Source organism: Carlito syrichta, unplaced genomic scaffold (genome assembly GCF_000164805.1).
Source record: "Carlito syrichta isolate Samal-C Ts95f unplaced genomic scaffold, Tarsius_syrichta-2.0.1 Scaffold304529, whole genome shotgun sequence".
In the NCBI taxonomy this organism is placed as follows: Eukaryota; Metazoa; Chordata; class Mammalia; order Primates; family Tarsiidae; genus Carlito; species Carlito syrichta.
The window spans coordinates 163247-180169 of NW_007248625.1; the positions used below are offsets into that span (position 1 = coordinate 163247).

General features: G+C 38.7%; 1 protein-coding gene across 1 annotated transcript; it reads left to right on the forward strand.

The window, feature by feature from the left end:
- Positions 1-13826: 13826 nt before the first annotated feature.
- On the forward strand, positions 13827-16693 carry LOC103262512 (melanoma-associated antigen 10-like). The gene is given in 4 exon segments (XM_021713415.1): positions 13827-14060; positions 15448-15654; positions 15656-15682; positions 15851-16693. Coding segments are annotated over 4 exon segments (1311 nt in total).
- Positions 16694-16923: the final 230 nt, after the last annotated feature.

Here is a 16923-nt window from a genome sequence, read left to right on the forward strand (position 1 = left end):
CCTACTGGGAATATGCCCAGAGGAACTCAAATCACTCTATGAAAAAGATACCTGCACATGTATGTTTATCGCAGCATTGTTCACAGTAGCAAGAACATGGAACCAACCAGGCTACCCATCAAAGAGGACCGGATAGAAAAAATGTGGTACATATACATGACAGAATATTACACAGCCATAAAGAAGGACAAAATCATGAACTTCACAGCAACCTGGATGGAGTCTATAATACTGAGTGGTGTATCACAGAAACAAAAAAGTGAGTATCCCATGTTCTCACACATAAGTGGACCTAGAACAATTATCGTAATACTATAAGAAAAGGATTGGTAGTAGCAGGAAAGTTCTGGGGTGGGGGTGAGGCTGGATTGGCAGTAGTGGAAAACTGCTGGGGGAGAAGGGGCACACCTCGTCAACAAGGGTACCTGCATAATGAACATTTGTATACCTAACCCTGAATTGTACCCCACGTCTTTAAAATAAAAAATTAAAAGAGAAAAAAACACATAAACAAATAATTATAATGATTTATTATTGAGTTTTTAACATATACAGATTTAATATGTATAACAAAAATATTACAGAAAGTAGAAAAGGGAATAGAGCCATATAAGAGTCATGTTTCCATATATCATTGGAGTTAAGTTAGGAGAAATTTTTTTAAAGTTTCTGATGAGTCCAAATATAAATGGTAAACCCTAATGCCACCACTAAGAAAATCACTCAAAAAATATAGTAAAAAGTCATTAAGGAAATGAATGTTACATTAGAAAATATTCATTTAATGCAAAAGTAAAGGATAAATATAAGAACAAAGACATGCCGGGCTCGGTGGCTCAGCCTGTAATCCCGCGCCTTTGGGAGGCTAAGGTGAGTGGATTGCCTGAGCCTGCGGGTTCGAGACCCGCCTGGGCAACTTGGAGAGACCTCATCTCCAAAATAAATCAAAAAAACTAGGCGGGCGTGGTAGCGCGCGCCTGTAGTTCCAGCTACTTGGAAGGCTGAGGCGGAAGGATCGCTGGAGCCCGGCAGGTCGAGGCTGCGGTGGCCGGGAGCGGCCACTGCACTCCAGTCTGGGCGACAGAGTGAGACTCCAACTCAAAAAAAAAACAAAGACATTATAAATATAGAAAACAAAAAGTAAAATACAAACATAATTCCCATTATTTACTAATTACATTAAATGTGAATGGATGAAGCAATTTAATCAAAAGACAATATTATCATATTGGATTTTTACATTTTAAAATTTGGTAGTACAAGCACAGTTTTGCTGCATGAATATGTTGCACAGTAGTGAAGTCTAAGGTTTTTAGTGCAATTATTGCTTGAATAGAGCATATCTTGTATCCATTAAGTAATTTCTTATCCCTCACCCTCCTTCCATCCTTCCATCTTTCCTTCCTTGTCTCCAGTGTCTATTACTCCACACCCTATGGCCATGTGTACACATTATTTAGCTCCTACTTATAAGTGAGAACATGTGGTATCTGACTTTCTGTTTTGAGTGAGTTATTTCAGTTGAAATAATAGCCTCCAGTTCCATCCATGTTGTTCCAAAGACATGAATTCTTTCTTTTTTATGGCTGAGTAGTATTCCAAGGTGCATATATCACAATTTCTTTGTCTACTCATCCACTGATTGACACTGAGGTTGATTCCATGTTGTTGCTGTGAATAATCCTGCAATAAGTATACAAGTGCAGGTACCCTTTTGAATATTTTTAAAAATCCAATTATATGCCATCATCGGTATATAATTAGCTAGCATCATACTTACTTAATGGTGAAACACTGGCTACCCTCCCCCTTAAATCAGGTATGAAACAAGGATGTCTGCTTTTGCCACTTTCGTTCCACATTGTACTGGAGGTTTGGTCAAAGAAGTTAGGCAAGAAAAAGAAATAAAAGCATATCCAGATTTAAAAGGAAGAAGTCAAACTGTCTTGATTTGCGGATGACATAAATTTATATATAGAAAATCCTAAGGAATCAACTAAAAAGCTATTATAACTAATAAATGAGTTCAGTAGGGTTTAAGGATGCAAGTCTGGCATACAAAAATTAATTGTATTCTTATACACCAGCAATGAAAAAATCTAAAAATGAAATTCAAAATCAATTCAATTTAAAATAAAATCGAAATTCTTAGTTAGAAATAAATTTCACTAAAGAGGTGTAATATCTGTACACTGAAAGCTATGAAGCATTGCTTAAAGAAATTAAAGACTTAAAAAATGTAAAGACATACTTTGTTCATAAATAAATTATTTAATAGTGTTAAAATAACAATGTTGAATACATTGGCTATAGATTGAAAGCATTCCTTATCAAAATTTCAATTGTCTATTTTGCCAAAATATAAAGGTTTACACTAAAATTTATATGAGATTGCAAAAGACCCTAAATATCCAAAACAATCTTGGAAAAGAAAAACAAATTTTTTACTTATTTCAAAATTTACTATAAAACTACAGTCATTAACTCAGTGTGATACTGGAATGAGGCTAAACATATAAGCCAACAGAATAGAATTGAGAACCTTGAAATAAACTGATACATTCATGTTCAATTGATTTTTGACAAGGAAGCCAACAACATTCAATGGGGAAAGAACAGTCTTTTCAACAAATGGTCCTGAAACAACTGGATAGATATGTATAAAAGAAAGAAAGAAAGACAGACAGAAAGAAAGAAAGAAAGAAAGAAAGAAAGAAAGGAAGGTCATTGGACCACTCCCTCATTTCTTATATGAAAATTAACTCAAAATAGAATAAAGACCTGAATGTAAAAGCTAAATTTATAAAAATCAGAGAAGAAAAATAGCAGCAAGTACTCACGGACTTAGGTTTGGCAATGTTTTCTTTGATATCATAGTAAAAACGCAAGCAACAAGATAAAAGAGTAAGTACATTAGGCTTTATCAAAATTAAAAATCTTTGTGCTTCAAAGGTTACTATCAAGAAAGTGAAAAGACAAGTTAAAAGATGGAAGAAAATACTTGTGCATCACTTATCTGATATCATGTATTTAGAGTACAAGAACAACACTTACAACTTAAAAACAAAAAGATAAACAGCCCGACCTAAAATTGAGCAAGAGACTTGAGTAGATATTTATCCAAAGAAATAAACAAATGACCAACAAGCACATGAAAAGGTACCCGTCATCAGGGAAATGCAAATTAAAACCACAATGAAACACCATTTCATGCCCAGTAGGATGGCTACCATCGGAAAGTCAGATAACAAGTGTTGAGGATATGAAGTAATCAGAACCTATGTACACTGTAAGTGGGGAAGTACAATGATGCAGCTACTTTGAAAAACAATTTCGCATTTCCTCAAAAAGTTAAACATATAATTATCACTTGATCCAGAAATCCTACTCTTAGGTATCCACAATAAGTGAAAGCATATGTCCAAACAACTTGTACATGTTCATTTATGTCAGCATCATTTATAAAAGCCAAAAGATAGCAACACCCAAATGTCCATCAACTGACGAGTGAATAAAAAAATGTAATATACCCATACAATGAATATTTTTCAGCCATAAATAGGAACAGAGTACTGATGCATTTTACAACATGAGTGAACCTTAAAAACATTATTCCAAGTGAAAGAACACAATCACAAAAGATCACATATTATATGACTCCACAATGAAATGTCAAAAGGAAGCAAATCTATAGACAAGATTGTAGATTAGTGCTCTCCTATGTATAGCAGGGAAAGAATGTTTTTGGGAGTGATAACTAAAGTGTACAGGGTTTCTTTTGGGTTTATAAGAATATTCTAAAATTGATTGTGTTGATAGTTGCACAACTCCGTGAGTATACGAAATACTATGGAACTGTAACTTTAAATGGATGAATTGCATGATATGTGAATTGTAAGTTGTGCATTTCAGTAAAGCTGTTACAAAGATTTTACATCAAAATAGGTGGGATTCAAATATATGAAGCTGATTAAATTTAGCTCATTAAAAGAAACACATTCAGATCTATTTTTTTAAAATCTAGTTACATGCTATTTACATGGCATTGCTAAAACAAAATTGCCAAGAGAGTAGGAAAATAAATGAATATAAAATACATTCAAGGCGAATGCCCAAACAAAGAAAGCAGCAAGGAAAACATTATCATCATACAGAGTAGATGTCAAGGTAAAATGCTTTAAGCATGTTAGAAGTGTATAGTTTATAATAACCCTTAACATTTATTCATGTAACAATCTCAGTTTAAAAAGTGCAAAATAAAACAAAAATCAGAAAAACAAGGAAAATGGACATATACACAATCATAGTAGAACATTTTAGCAATTCTTTTTCAGAAGTGAACAGGTTAAAAAGGTAAAACTAACAATAGACATATACAAGACTTAAAAAATAACTTTGAATTCACATATGGACAAAAGCTTCAAAATGTAAATACATATTGTGACAGATTGCAACACTCAGCGATCCAGCTAGAGTCCCCATTTCCAGCCTCTCTTTCATCTAGGTGACACCCTGTGACTAAGCTCTTTTGAATGGAACACAAGCAGCTATGATCTGTGCAAGTTTTGCCTGTGTTTCTAAAGTAAAAAGCATTTGCCTTGGGCATCCTCCTTCCGGTTCCCAATGTATGGAACAAAGATGTGCTTGAGTCTTGCTCAAATTATGCAAACGAGGACAACATTCCAGGGAGAGTGGAGCAGCAAAATGGAAGGATTGTGGGTCTTAGGCTGAGCAGTTAAAGCAAAGCTGTCCCCAACATTGGGTCACATAAATTAAGACTGATACATGAAGGAGAAATTAATGACATTTTTCTTTAGTCATTGTGTATCAAGGTCTCTTTGTTGTAGGAGATTGAGTTTGCCACTAGTAGATAATAGAGTGATAATAGGTGATAGACAGTTAGATATGCCTAAGTGGAGCTATGCTTCCAAATCACACACACAAAAAAACATATCCTTTCCAAATGCTCGTGAGATATTTGGAAAAGATAATTATGTACTAGGGGACTAAAATTTCATCAATCTCCTTCAATAGAAATCATACAAGCCGCATTTTTGGGACCATAATGGACTTTAAAAATAAGCAAATAATTAACACATTGACAGATGAATGACTTGGTAATTAATAGATGGATAGACAGATAGATCAAAAAGCCACCTGGAAAATATCATCATATATCTAAATAACATTTGAATAAAGAGGAAATAAAAAACCTGAATGGGTGAATATAAAAATCAGTGAGATCACTACAAAATAAAAAGATAGCTTAAATAAACTTATATATACCAAATAACTTGAATTAATATCTTTCAAAAAAATTCCTAAGCCCAGATGGTTTCACAACTGAATTCTACCAAACATTTTAAGAATAATTAATAGCAATTCTCCACAATCTATTCCAGAAAATAGAAGCAGAGAGAGCACTAGACCATTACCCTAATGTCAAAATCAGTTAAAAATACTACAGTAAAGCAAAATTACAGACCAATATCTCTCATGAACATAGATTTGAAAATCTTCAATAAAATATAAGCAAATCAAATCCAACAAAGTATACAAATAAGTATACGTGGCCAGGCTCGATGGCTCAGCCTGTTATCCCAGCACTTTGGGAGAACGAGACGAGTGGATTGCCTGAGCCCGTGGGTTCGAGACCAGCCTGGGCAATTTGGCGAGACCTCCTCTCTACAATAAATCAAAAAATAAATTAGCTGAGCATGGTAGTGTGCGCCTGTAGTTCCGGCTACTTGGAAGGCTGAGGCGGAAGGATCGCCGGAGCCCAGCAGGTTGACGCTGGGGTGGCTGTGAGTGTGCCACTGCACTCCAGCCTGGACGACAGAGTGAGACTCCAACTCAAAAAGAAAAAATATTAATAGATATGCACTATGACCAAGTAAGAATCATTATAGGCCTACAAGGCTAGTTCAACATTGAAAAATGAATTAATGTAATTCACAATGTCAACAAGCTAAAGAAAAACTATTACATTATATCAATGTATGCAGAAAATTCATTTGATAAAATTCAACACATATTTATGATAAAATAGTCTCAGTAAATAAGGAATAGAAGGAAACTTTCTTAATGTAACAAAGATCATATACAAAAACCCTACAGGTAACATCATACTTAAGGATGAGAAAGTAGATGCTTTCCAGCTGAGATCAGGAAAAAACAAGTATGTCTCCTCTGACCACTCTTAACCAACATCAGACTGGAAGTCCTAGCTAGTACAATCAAAAAAGGAAATAAATTATGTATTATTGGGGAAGAAAATATTGTGCTTCTTTTTGTTCACTGAAGAAATATTTATCTATGTACAAAATTCCATAAAATTGATAACAATAGCAATAACAATGCAACTCTTGGAACTAAAAAGTGATTATAGCAAGGTAATAGGAAACAAAATTAATATGAAATTGCTTTCTCGTATACTGACCATAAACAATTAAAACTTTAGGCTAAAAATACCATTTACAATAGTTCCCCCAAAATGAAATATCTACACATAAATCTAACACAAAATATGTACAGAATCAGTATATGAGAGCTGCAAAGCACTGATGAAAGAAATCCAAGATAATAATAAATGGAAAGCTGATCTTGACTTACACCCCAAATCGTTAAAGTAGAATAAAGTTTTAAAAAATAGAATTTCTTTCTATACCACCCTAATCCCACTAAGAATGGCCATCATTAATAAAACAAACAACAGATGCTGGCTAGGATGCGGAGAAAAACGAATGCTTCTGCACTGCCGGTGGGAATGCAAACTACCGCAACCTCTTTGGAAGACAGTCTGGTGATTTCTGAAAGAACTAGAAATTGACCTTCCATATGACCCAGCAATCCCCCTATTGGGAATATGCCCAGGGGAACTCAAGTCATTCTATCAAAAAAATAACTGCACATGCATGTTTGTTGCAGCCCTATTCACAATAGCAAAAACATAGAACCAACCACGCTGCCCATCGAAACTGGGCTGGATTTTTAAAATGTGGTACAAATACACAATGGAATATTATACACCCATCAAGAAGGACAAACATATATTTTGCAGCAACTTGCTTGGATTTAGAGTCGTTTATACTCAGTAATCTATCACAGAAGCAAAGATCAGAGTACCATATGTTCTCACTCATAAGCGAACCTTGAACGATTATCATAATACTATAAGAAAGGGATTGGCAGTAGTGGGAAATTGCTGGGTGGGGGAGTGAGATTGGCAGTTGGAGGAAACTGCCAGGGAAGGGAGGGGCACAGCTCATCGACAAGGGTACCTGCATAATCAATGTTTGTATACCTAATCTTGAATTGTACCCCACATCTTTAAAATAAATAAAAAATAATAAAATTAAAAAATGGAAAGTTATTTAACATTCATGGGTCAGAGATAGAAAACTGTTAAGATGTCCGTTCTTTCCAGTATATTCTATATATTCAACATGATTCCAATTAAATTCTCTCTAACTCTTGCCTCAAGTGATCCTCCAGGTTCAACCTTGCAAAGTGCTGGGATTACTAGCATGAGCCACTGCACTGGGCCATAATCCCAATCAAATTCTGATCAAGCCATTTTCTACATATCGACAAACTGAGTCTATATTTTACATGGAAAAGTATATTTTAGAATAAACAACACTACATAGAAGATGAGCAACAAAATTATAGGACTCACATTGCCCAAATTCAAGATACAGTAAAGCTACAGTAATCAAGACAACATGGAATTAGTGAAAGAATGGAAACATAATAGAATATTTTCCAGAAATAGATCCATTCCATAGAATCAACTGATTGCTGACAAAGTTGTAGATGTAATTTTATGAAGAAACATACTTTAAAAAAAAGAAAAGAAACCCGGACAAGACCTTACACTTTTCATAAAAAACTAACCCCAAATAGTTTGTAGACCTGAGTGTAAAATGCAGAAACTATAAAATTTCTAGGATAAGACATAATAGAAAACCTATATATCCTTGGATTTGGCAATGAGTTTTTAGATTAACGAAAAAAATGACGTATAAGTTTAATATTGTTAAAAAATGTGTGTTTTGTGAAAAATACTGTGAAGAGACTGAAAAGAGGATTCACAGAGAGAAAACAGTTACAAAATACCTGTCTAGTTAAAGGACTTCCATGCAAAATACAAAGCACTATTAAAACTCATGCATAGTCACAGCTGCACTATTCACAATAGAAAAAAACATGGAACCAACTCTACTGCCCATAAAGAGTGGACTGGATAAAGAAAAGGTGGTACATATACATGATGGAGTATTACACAGCCACAAAGAAGAAGAAAGTCATGGAATTTCGCAGCAAATTTGCTGGACTTAGAGACCATCATACTTAGTGATCTATCACAGAAACAAAGAATTGAATACCGAATGTTATAACTCATAAGTGGGTCCTGAACATTAATCATATTAATACAAGGGTGGGATTGGCAGTCACTGGATGCTGCCAGGGGAGGGGGGCGGTACATAGCATCACAAAGGGTACCTGTTCCTAAACCAGGAGAAGTGAGGACCAGCTGGATGTCCAAACTTCACCTGCATGCAGCCTGCTTATGCAGCCAGTCCTGACTTCTGCCACATATATCTATACTTTTTTTTTTTTTAAAATCAACAATAGAAAACAGAAAACTTACTTAAAAACAGGGCAAATGACCTAAACAGAAAGAAAGAAGATATACAGGTAGAAACTAAGCGTGGGAAAATAGAGTGAATATTATTTGTTGTTAAGGAATTGCAAATTAAATAACAAAAAGTACCATTGCAAACCTACGAAAAAGTCTCAAGTAAAAAAATAAAAACTTAAAAGTCCAATTGTTGGTTAGAATACAAAGCAGGAATTCGCATTCATTGCTGGTAGAAATGCAAAATGGTACAGCCACTTTGGAAGACAGTTTGTCACTTTCTGAAACACACTGATCATAGTCTCACCATACAACCAGCAGGCACATTCCTGGATATTTACTCAACTGATTTGAAAGCTTACGTCCACACAAAATACACAGATTAATGTTTATAGCTGCTAATTTGATAATTGCTGTAGGATATCTTCTAATTGAAAAATGGATAAACAAATTGTGACACAGCCTTACAGTAGCATATTATTCCTCAATAAAAAAGAATGACCTAAAAGACATGCTCAGACATGAATGAATCTTAAATGTATATTGCTAAGTGAAAGTAGCCGGTTAGAAAAGACTAGAGCATGTACGACTCCATTATCTTGACATTTTGCAAAGGGAAAAATGATAAAGATAGTAAACATACGGAGCACAAAAGATTTATTAAGACAGTAAAGCTATTTTTATGATATTGTAATGGTGCCTACATGACAGGGGTTGTTTGTTAAAAATCATTAAAAAAAAAAAAAACCTTACAGCACAAAGATTAAATTTTAAGGTGTTAACAATTAGAAAATAATTTAGGAGATTATGGAATCCCAGGATGGAATGCAGAGTGTGGCAAAAGATTCTAACTGTATTATGAAACAATCTCACTGAAGGGTGTAAGGGGAATTTGCTGTCCTGTGTAACTTGGGAATAAACGTTGTAAAGCGAAATTCAAAAGGAACTGTATATAAGTGCTGTACTGTAGCTAGTAAAGTTGTTTCCCACAAGAGTACAGGTTAACAATTCTGAAACTACTATACCTGTATATGGGAATTGAACAATTAGTTGAATGGATTGGCACAGAGTGAGAGCCAGGTTTCCCACTGTTAAAATGGGATGTTACAGGTAGGCAAAGGGAGGAGACTAGAATAATCTTTGTGGTCATGGATTAAAGTTGGAAACATCAGCATTAACTTATGTTTCAGTCAATACAGATACAGATGGTTACATATATAATTATAGGTATACATGCCTATACCTATCATACCTATATATATATATTTCATTGATTTTATAGGTATGTATATTTATAGGCATACGTATATACACATACCTATAAAAATGTCATTGATCTGTGAGCTGAGAAAGCCTAGAAGTAACAACTCCCCGGTAGCAACAAGCATACCTAGCACTTATTCTAGGTTTCTAAAACCATCATCCGATAAAAGAAATTACAGTTCCTTAGAGAAATGGCTGATTCTAGGACTGGAGGATGGAATATAGTCTACCCTCCAGATCCTTGGGTTCTGCATCCATGCATTCAAACTACGAGGATCAAAAAAGTATTTTTAAAAATGCATCTATACTGAAAGTGTATGGACTTTCTTGTCATCATTCCCTAAACAATAGAGTATAGCTTTTTACATAGCATTTACATTGTATTAGGTGTTACAAGCAATCTAGAGATTATTTAATGTATGTAGGAGGATGTGCATAGGTTATCTGAAAATATAAATCCATTCTATAAGGGACTTGATCATTTGCAAGTTTTGGTATCCACAGGAGGTCTTGCAGCCCCCATGGATACTGAAGGATGAATGCATATAAAATAAGTCTGAGCCGGGCTCGGTGGCTCAACCTGTAATCCCGCGCCTTTGGGAGGCTGAGGTGAGTGGATTGCCTGAGCCCGCGGGTTCGAGACCCGCCCGGGCAGCTAGACCTCATCTCTACAATAAATCAAAAAATCAGCTGGGCGTGGTAGCGCATGCCTGTAATTTCGGCTACTTGGAAGGCTGAGGCGGAAGGATCACCGGAGCCCAGCAGGTCGAGGCTGCGGGACCGGGAGCGGCCACTGCACTCCAGTCTGGGCGACAGAGTGAGACTCCAACTCAAAAATAAATAAATAAATAATAAGTCTGGAGCATTTTGTAGTGTCAGAAAGTAAGGCCTAACTAACTGCTTAAGGGACACTACAAGTGTTGCAGTTCCGCAAAATCCGTACTATGGGAAACCAGACAAAACACACGACCTGTTTATTTTGTTTTGTATTTTTTCGCTTTAAATTGCAAGGAAAAAGAGATAACAAAGGGAAGAATTATAGGTTAAAAATGATTTAGGGGACATAAAAACTTCAATGATTAGATCATACTTAAACACTAATTCAAAGAAGCTATTTTTTTAAGTATATGACTGCTAGATAAATACAAAAAAATAGCTGGGCATTTGGTGATCGGTTAAATTTTCAGGATTATATAGGATTAATTATTGAATTTATGCATCACAAAAGAGTTATTAACTTTTATAAAAGCACACGAAGTACTTAGAAATAAAATGGTATGATGTGTGGGATATACCAGATATCAAATAATTCCAGCAGCAAAAGAGGAAAGTGGATGAAGGTATAATTGGAACCAGATTAGACATATATTGACAGTTGATACTGAGTCTTATATACTGGTTCATCATACCATTCTCTTTACTGTTGTATATATTGGAAATTTCTGTAATAAAAAGTTTGCATTGTACATATCATGCCATTAAATTTGAAATTCTAAGCAAAATTGACAACTTAAAGGTTTAATCAAATAATATAAACTGAAACTTTATAGTATTCAAAATTCCAGCCACTGTCAAGTGTTCTAGGATAAGGCAGTTTTGGAAGCAAGTTCTAACAAATGGTCAGAGAAAAACAAAATTTCCTTCTTTTGTAAACTCTTCCAATGCACACAAAATAACGGACAATTAGTCAACTCATTTTTCTAGGCTAATATTCCTTGATTCAAATACCAGATGAGAACATTCAGTAAAAAGAATACTTGAGTCAATCTCTCACAAAGCAGCACATATCTAAATAATTCAATAGTGATTCAACATAATAATAAATTAAATGAACAAACAGGCTGTGTCCAAGTAATAAAAATATGATATAACGTTAGAAAATGTTTTTAGCTGTAATACCATGAATACAAATTAGAGGGAAAAAAATCATATTAATGATTATATAAAAAACATTTCAAATAATTCAACACAAGATCATTGTAAAAAAAAAAGAAGCAAAGTAACACTAGAATAAAACTTAAATTTGTTAAAATGTTAACATTAGAAAATGCTTTTAGTTGTAATACCATGTATACAAATTAGAGGAAAAAAATCATGCTAATGGGTATATAAAAAGCATTTAAAACAAATTCAACACAAGATCATTGTCAAAAAAAGAAGCAAAGGAACACTAGAATAAAACTTCCATTTTTAAAAATCCACAGCAAACACTCCTCAATGTGAAATGTTAAAATAAATCCCATTAAAGTCAGGATCGAGAAAAAAATGTATGCTATCACCTCTACCAATCAAAACGGTACTGAAGCACACAGCCAGAGCTATGGGTATCAGCCAAAGATATGAATATTGGAAAGAAAGACATATTAGGTGACAATGTTACCCTTAAAGAAAATTCAAAGGAATAAGCACATGAAATATTTAAATGAGAAAAAGACTTAAGAAAAAACGTTGTGCAGAAGCTCGTTATGGCAAAATCAAGAAAGTTGTCTCAAAAAAAGCAGTAAATAATTAAAACATATAATAGAAAACATCTCATTCACAGCAACAAAAAAACAAAACAAAAATTGCCTAAAAATAATCCTAACAAAAATGAACAAGAACTTAATGGTGGCAACTACAAAACTTTCTAGAGTTAGTGCTTTCCCTGTAGGCCAAGATGAGCATGAGCTTCATGTTGTTGACTTACACTTCAAAATCAATTCTGGAAGGGAAAAGGGGATAAGACATTAACACTCAACACATTCTAAGCAACAAAACATGAGAAGACCCTCAGGAGACTGCAGACTGTTGAACTGTACTTGTTTTGAGGGAGGAGAGTGGCAGGGTAATTGGGGAAGTCTGTAGCCTGCGTAGTGGACAAATGACAGAGTAGGTAGGAGGAAGTGTTTGAAATTCTGGCCCTGCTTCATATTGGTCAACTTGAGGCAGCACCTCACACCAGGATGCCAGTAGCCCTGGGGTGATATCAGGACATCAAGAAAAATAGAGTTAAATGAGGCGGTATATATCCTGGAGTCTGTGCTAACAACCACTTGAAGCCACCTTGGTCATGACTGGCCTTTTGAGAAATTATTTTGCTGGAATATTAAGAATGAACTAGAAATACAATAACAAATGAATCACAAATAGTAAGGGTAGGTATCCTTTCATAACATTTTATAAATAATCGACATATACTGTTGGGAGAGACGTAAAACACATTTCTTGCTAGGTGAATGAGGATTAAAATATGAAAATCACTTAACTGTACTACAAAATGCTAGATAACTTCAAAAAACACGACTGCCCTAAATCTCTTGCTGCTTCTCAGCGTCTTCAAAGCAAAAATAAATCTTGCAGAACGACAGGCTCCAAATACATACAATTACACATGTATCACATACACATACATGTTTATGTAAATAAGTATAATCTAGATACTATATATAATCGAAACATACAATTGACAGATATGTAAAAATCTATTTCTTGCCATATGACTGGGGATTAAAAATACGAAAATCACTGAACTGTACTTTGAAATATTAGATAACTTTGAAAAGCGGGACCCGGGCAACCCCCTGGGGTCCCCTCCCACCGGGGGAGCTTTTCTGTCCTCTGAATAAATCCTGCTTTCTCACACACACAAAAGAAAAGCAGGAGTCCCCCAAATCCTTTGCTGCTGGTCAGTCTCTTCAGTGTGAAAATAAGTATTTTATTAGGAAAGGTTTCAAACTCTACTCTGGCTGTTGAAGAGTCCCCACGGGAAGGTGTGAGTCACCTGTCATGGGCCACTACAACCATGGGTGCCGCAGCCCTCATGCAGCATCGAGCCTGGAACCCGCAGTCATTCTCTGTAGGGGTTCCAGCTGGGCAAATGCTCAGAGGTGGCAGGGAGGGGACACGTCCTGTCGATCACTTAATTTAAGAGCCAGAAGCTGAGATGAGAACCCTCAAGAATGAGGACTGTGGGTCCACGCGTCCCAAACGGAGAGACACACAGATTCCAGCTCAGCCCCTGGCAGACCCGGACAGCGGCATCAGCCTGACCACACCCATCCCCTCACATCCCTCCTCCCATTGTCACTGCAGGGGACTCTGGGAATCAGGACCTTGGTGTGAGGGGAGCAGACACCAGTCGGCAGAGGACGAGAGGCCAGACTCTACAGGCGTTCAGGTCAGGTTCTTGAGGAATGATTGAAGTCACTCCTTCCTCATCCCTAGTAGAAGCCCTTTTCAGCCCTGGGAAACGTAAGGATGGGATGAGCGGATGTGACGTCCACTGGCTTCTTCCTCAGGAGTCGGAGAGAAGCGAGGGCCTTGGTGTGAGGTCTGGGTTTCAGATTGGCTGAGGGGAGCGGATCCAGGCTCTGTTAGGAGTTAGGTGAGACACTGAGGGGCACTAAGGAGGCCTCCACCCCAGACAGAGGAACCCGATACCCCAGCTATGCCTCTACTTTCAGCTAAGGACCACTGGGGAGCACACTTGCCAGGCTGGGCCCCTCCCCCCTTAGGCCTCAGAGGACTCAGGAGTCATAGCTTGGTGTAACCAAAGCAGACTCAAGTTTATAGAGGGCAAGGTTCCAGGCCCTGGCAGGCATCAAGGTCAGGATTCTGAGGACTGGGGGGGACCCACTCCATCCTGATATAGGGAACCCACAAAGTCCAAAGTCCTTCTCCAGCCCTGCTGTTAGCCCTGGGAGGCCCCGGGTAGGGTGAGGTAATGTCCACTGACTTCCACCTGGGGGTGAGGTCAGAAAGAGGTGAAGGCCTGGTTCTGAGGACCAGGCTTCAGATCTGTGGAGGAAAGAGGGCCCAGTCTCTGTTAAAACTCAGGAGCATTCCCTTCCCATTCTGTCAGCCACGGGAGGACCCAAAGCATGGTGGCTGCCTCCAGTATCCCTTCATTTCCAACTCCCAGGACAGATGGACTTCACTGAATTTGGTAACCTCTTGGCGTCCTTCTTGGCTACCTCTTGACACTGGGCAGTGGTGCCCAGGTGTGGAGTTCACTCGCTGCCTTCTCCTAGGTCTCAGGATGTGAGTTCTTGTTCTGAGAATTCCTCAGGCCAGCAGAGGCGTGGGTTGAGGCCCTGCCAGGAGATAGCTGAGGGCCCTGATGAGCACATTTGCGACCGTCCACCCAAGAGTTAGGACCTCACAGAGTCTGGGCCACCCTCCCAACAGTGCTGGGGGTCCCAGGCTGTGCTTGCAGTCTGCAATCGGAGGGCCCCTCGATTTCTCTTCCAGAAGCTCCAGGAATAGGGAAGTGAGGCCTTGGTCCAAGGCGGTGTCTTCACCTCACAGAGCAGTGCCAGAAGTCAAGGTGAGGTGCTCGCCCTGAATGTGTCCCAAGGACCCCAACCGCCCCAAGACAGAGGGGACCCCACGGTGCTCAGCCCCACCCGCCCCACGGTCAGCCCCAGAGCCTCGGTTCTGGTGGCCGGCTGCACCTTGAGGAGCTGTCTCACTTCCTCCTTCAGGGTCTCAGGGAACAGGCCGACCGGGAGGACAGGAGCCCCGGGAGCCCCAGAGCTGCACCTAAGGAGAAGACCTGTAAATAGGCCTTTGTTTGGGCCTCTGGGGCGCGGTTCTCAGCTGGGGCCGCTCCCTCTCTCCCTCTCTCCCCAGGCCTGTGGGTCCCCATCGCCCAGCCCCTGCCCACACTCCTGCCTGCTGCCCTGTCCAGAGTCATCATGCCCAGAGCTCGAAAGCATCGGTGCTACACACTTAAGGAAGAACTTCAGTCTCAAAGTGAGACACAGGGCTTGATGGGTGGGTGCCCGTGTTTTCCCAGCTGTGAAGGATGATGTTTTCTCATCCGTCTCCACCTGCTCCTTTTCTTTTCTGCCCTCTTTCCCTTCCTCCTCTCCCTCCTCCTCTTCCTTTTGGTATCCTCTAATGTTGAGCACCCCAGAGGGGGTTTCTGCTGATGCTGGGACACTGGGGATTTCCCTGAGTCCTCAGACAGGCTGCTCCTTCCCCATTGGCACTGCCTCGACATTTTTAAGCCAATCTGATGCGGGCTTCAGCAACCAAAGAAAGGAAAGTCCAAGCACTTTGCAGGCCCTGCCAGACACTGAGTACTTGTTCGAAAGTGAGACAGATGAGATGGTGGGTGATTTGGTGGAGTTCCTGCTCCATAAGTATCGAATCAAAGAGCCAGTGACAAAGGTAGAAATGCTGAGTAGTGTCATCAAAAATTACAAGGACCACTTCCCTGTGATCTTCAAGGAAGCCTCCGAGTGCATGAGGCTGATCTTTGGCCTTGAAATTAAGGAAGTGGACCCTATTAGCCACTCCTATGTCCTTGTCACCTCCCTGGGCCTCTCCTACGATGGCATGCAGAGGGATGAAAACAGCAAGCCCAAGACCGGCCTCTTGATAAATATCCTAAGCCTTATCTTCATGGAGGGCTACTGTGCTCCTGAGGTCATCTGGGAAGCACTGTGTGTTAAGGGGGCATATGTGGGGAGGGAGCACTGCATCTATGGGGAGCCCGGGAAGCTCCTCACCAAAGAATGGGTGCAGGAAAAGTACTTGCAATACCAGCAGGTGCTCGCAAGTGATACTGCACGCTACCAGTTCCTGTGGGGTCCAAAGGCCTATGCTGAAATCAGCAAGAGGAATTTCCTGAAGTTTTTGGTCAACATCAGGGCAAAAGATCCCAGATCCTTTCCAGTGTTGTACAAGGAGACTTTAAGAGATGAGGAAGAGAGAACCCAGGCCAGAATTACCACTACAGATGATGCTACTGTCATGGCCAGTGCAAGTTCCAGTGCCACGAGCAGCCTCTTCTACTGTGAGTAGAGTCAGGCAGATTCTTCACCATGTTTTAAAGGGGAAGTCAAATACTGCATAGTCTCACTCACATGTGGAATTTTTTTTAAGTTGATGTAGAAGGAAAAAGTAGAACAGTCACTAGAGACTAGGTAGAGGAGAAGGAAGGAGGGGCCGGGAAGAGGCTAGTCAATGTGGAAACGTTACAGCTAGATAGGAGGAACAAGTTCCGGTGTTTATTGCACCGTAGGGTGACTGTA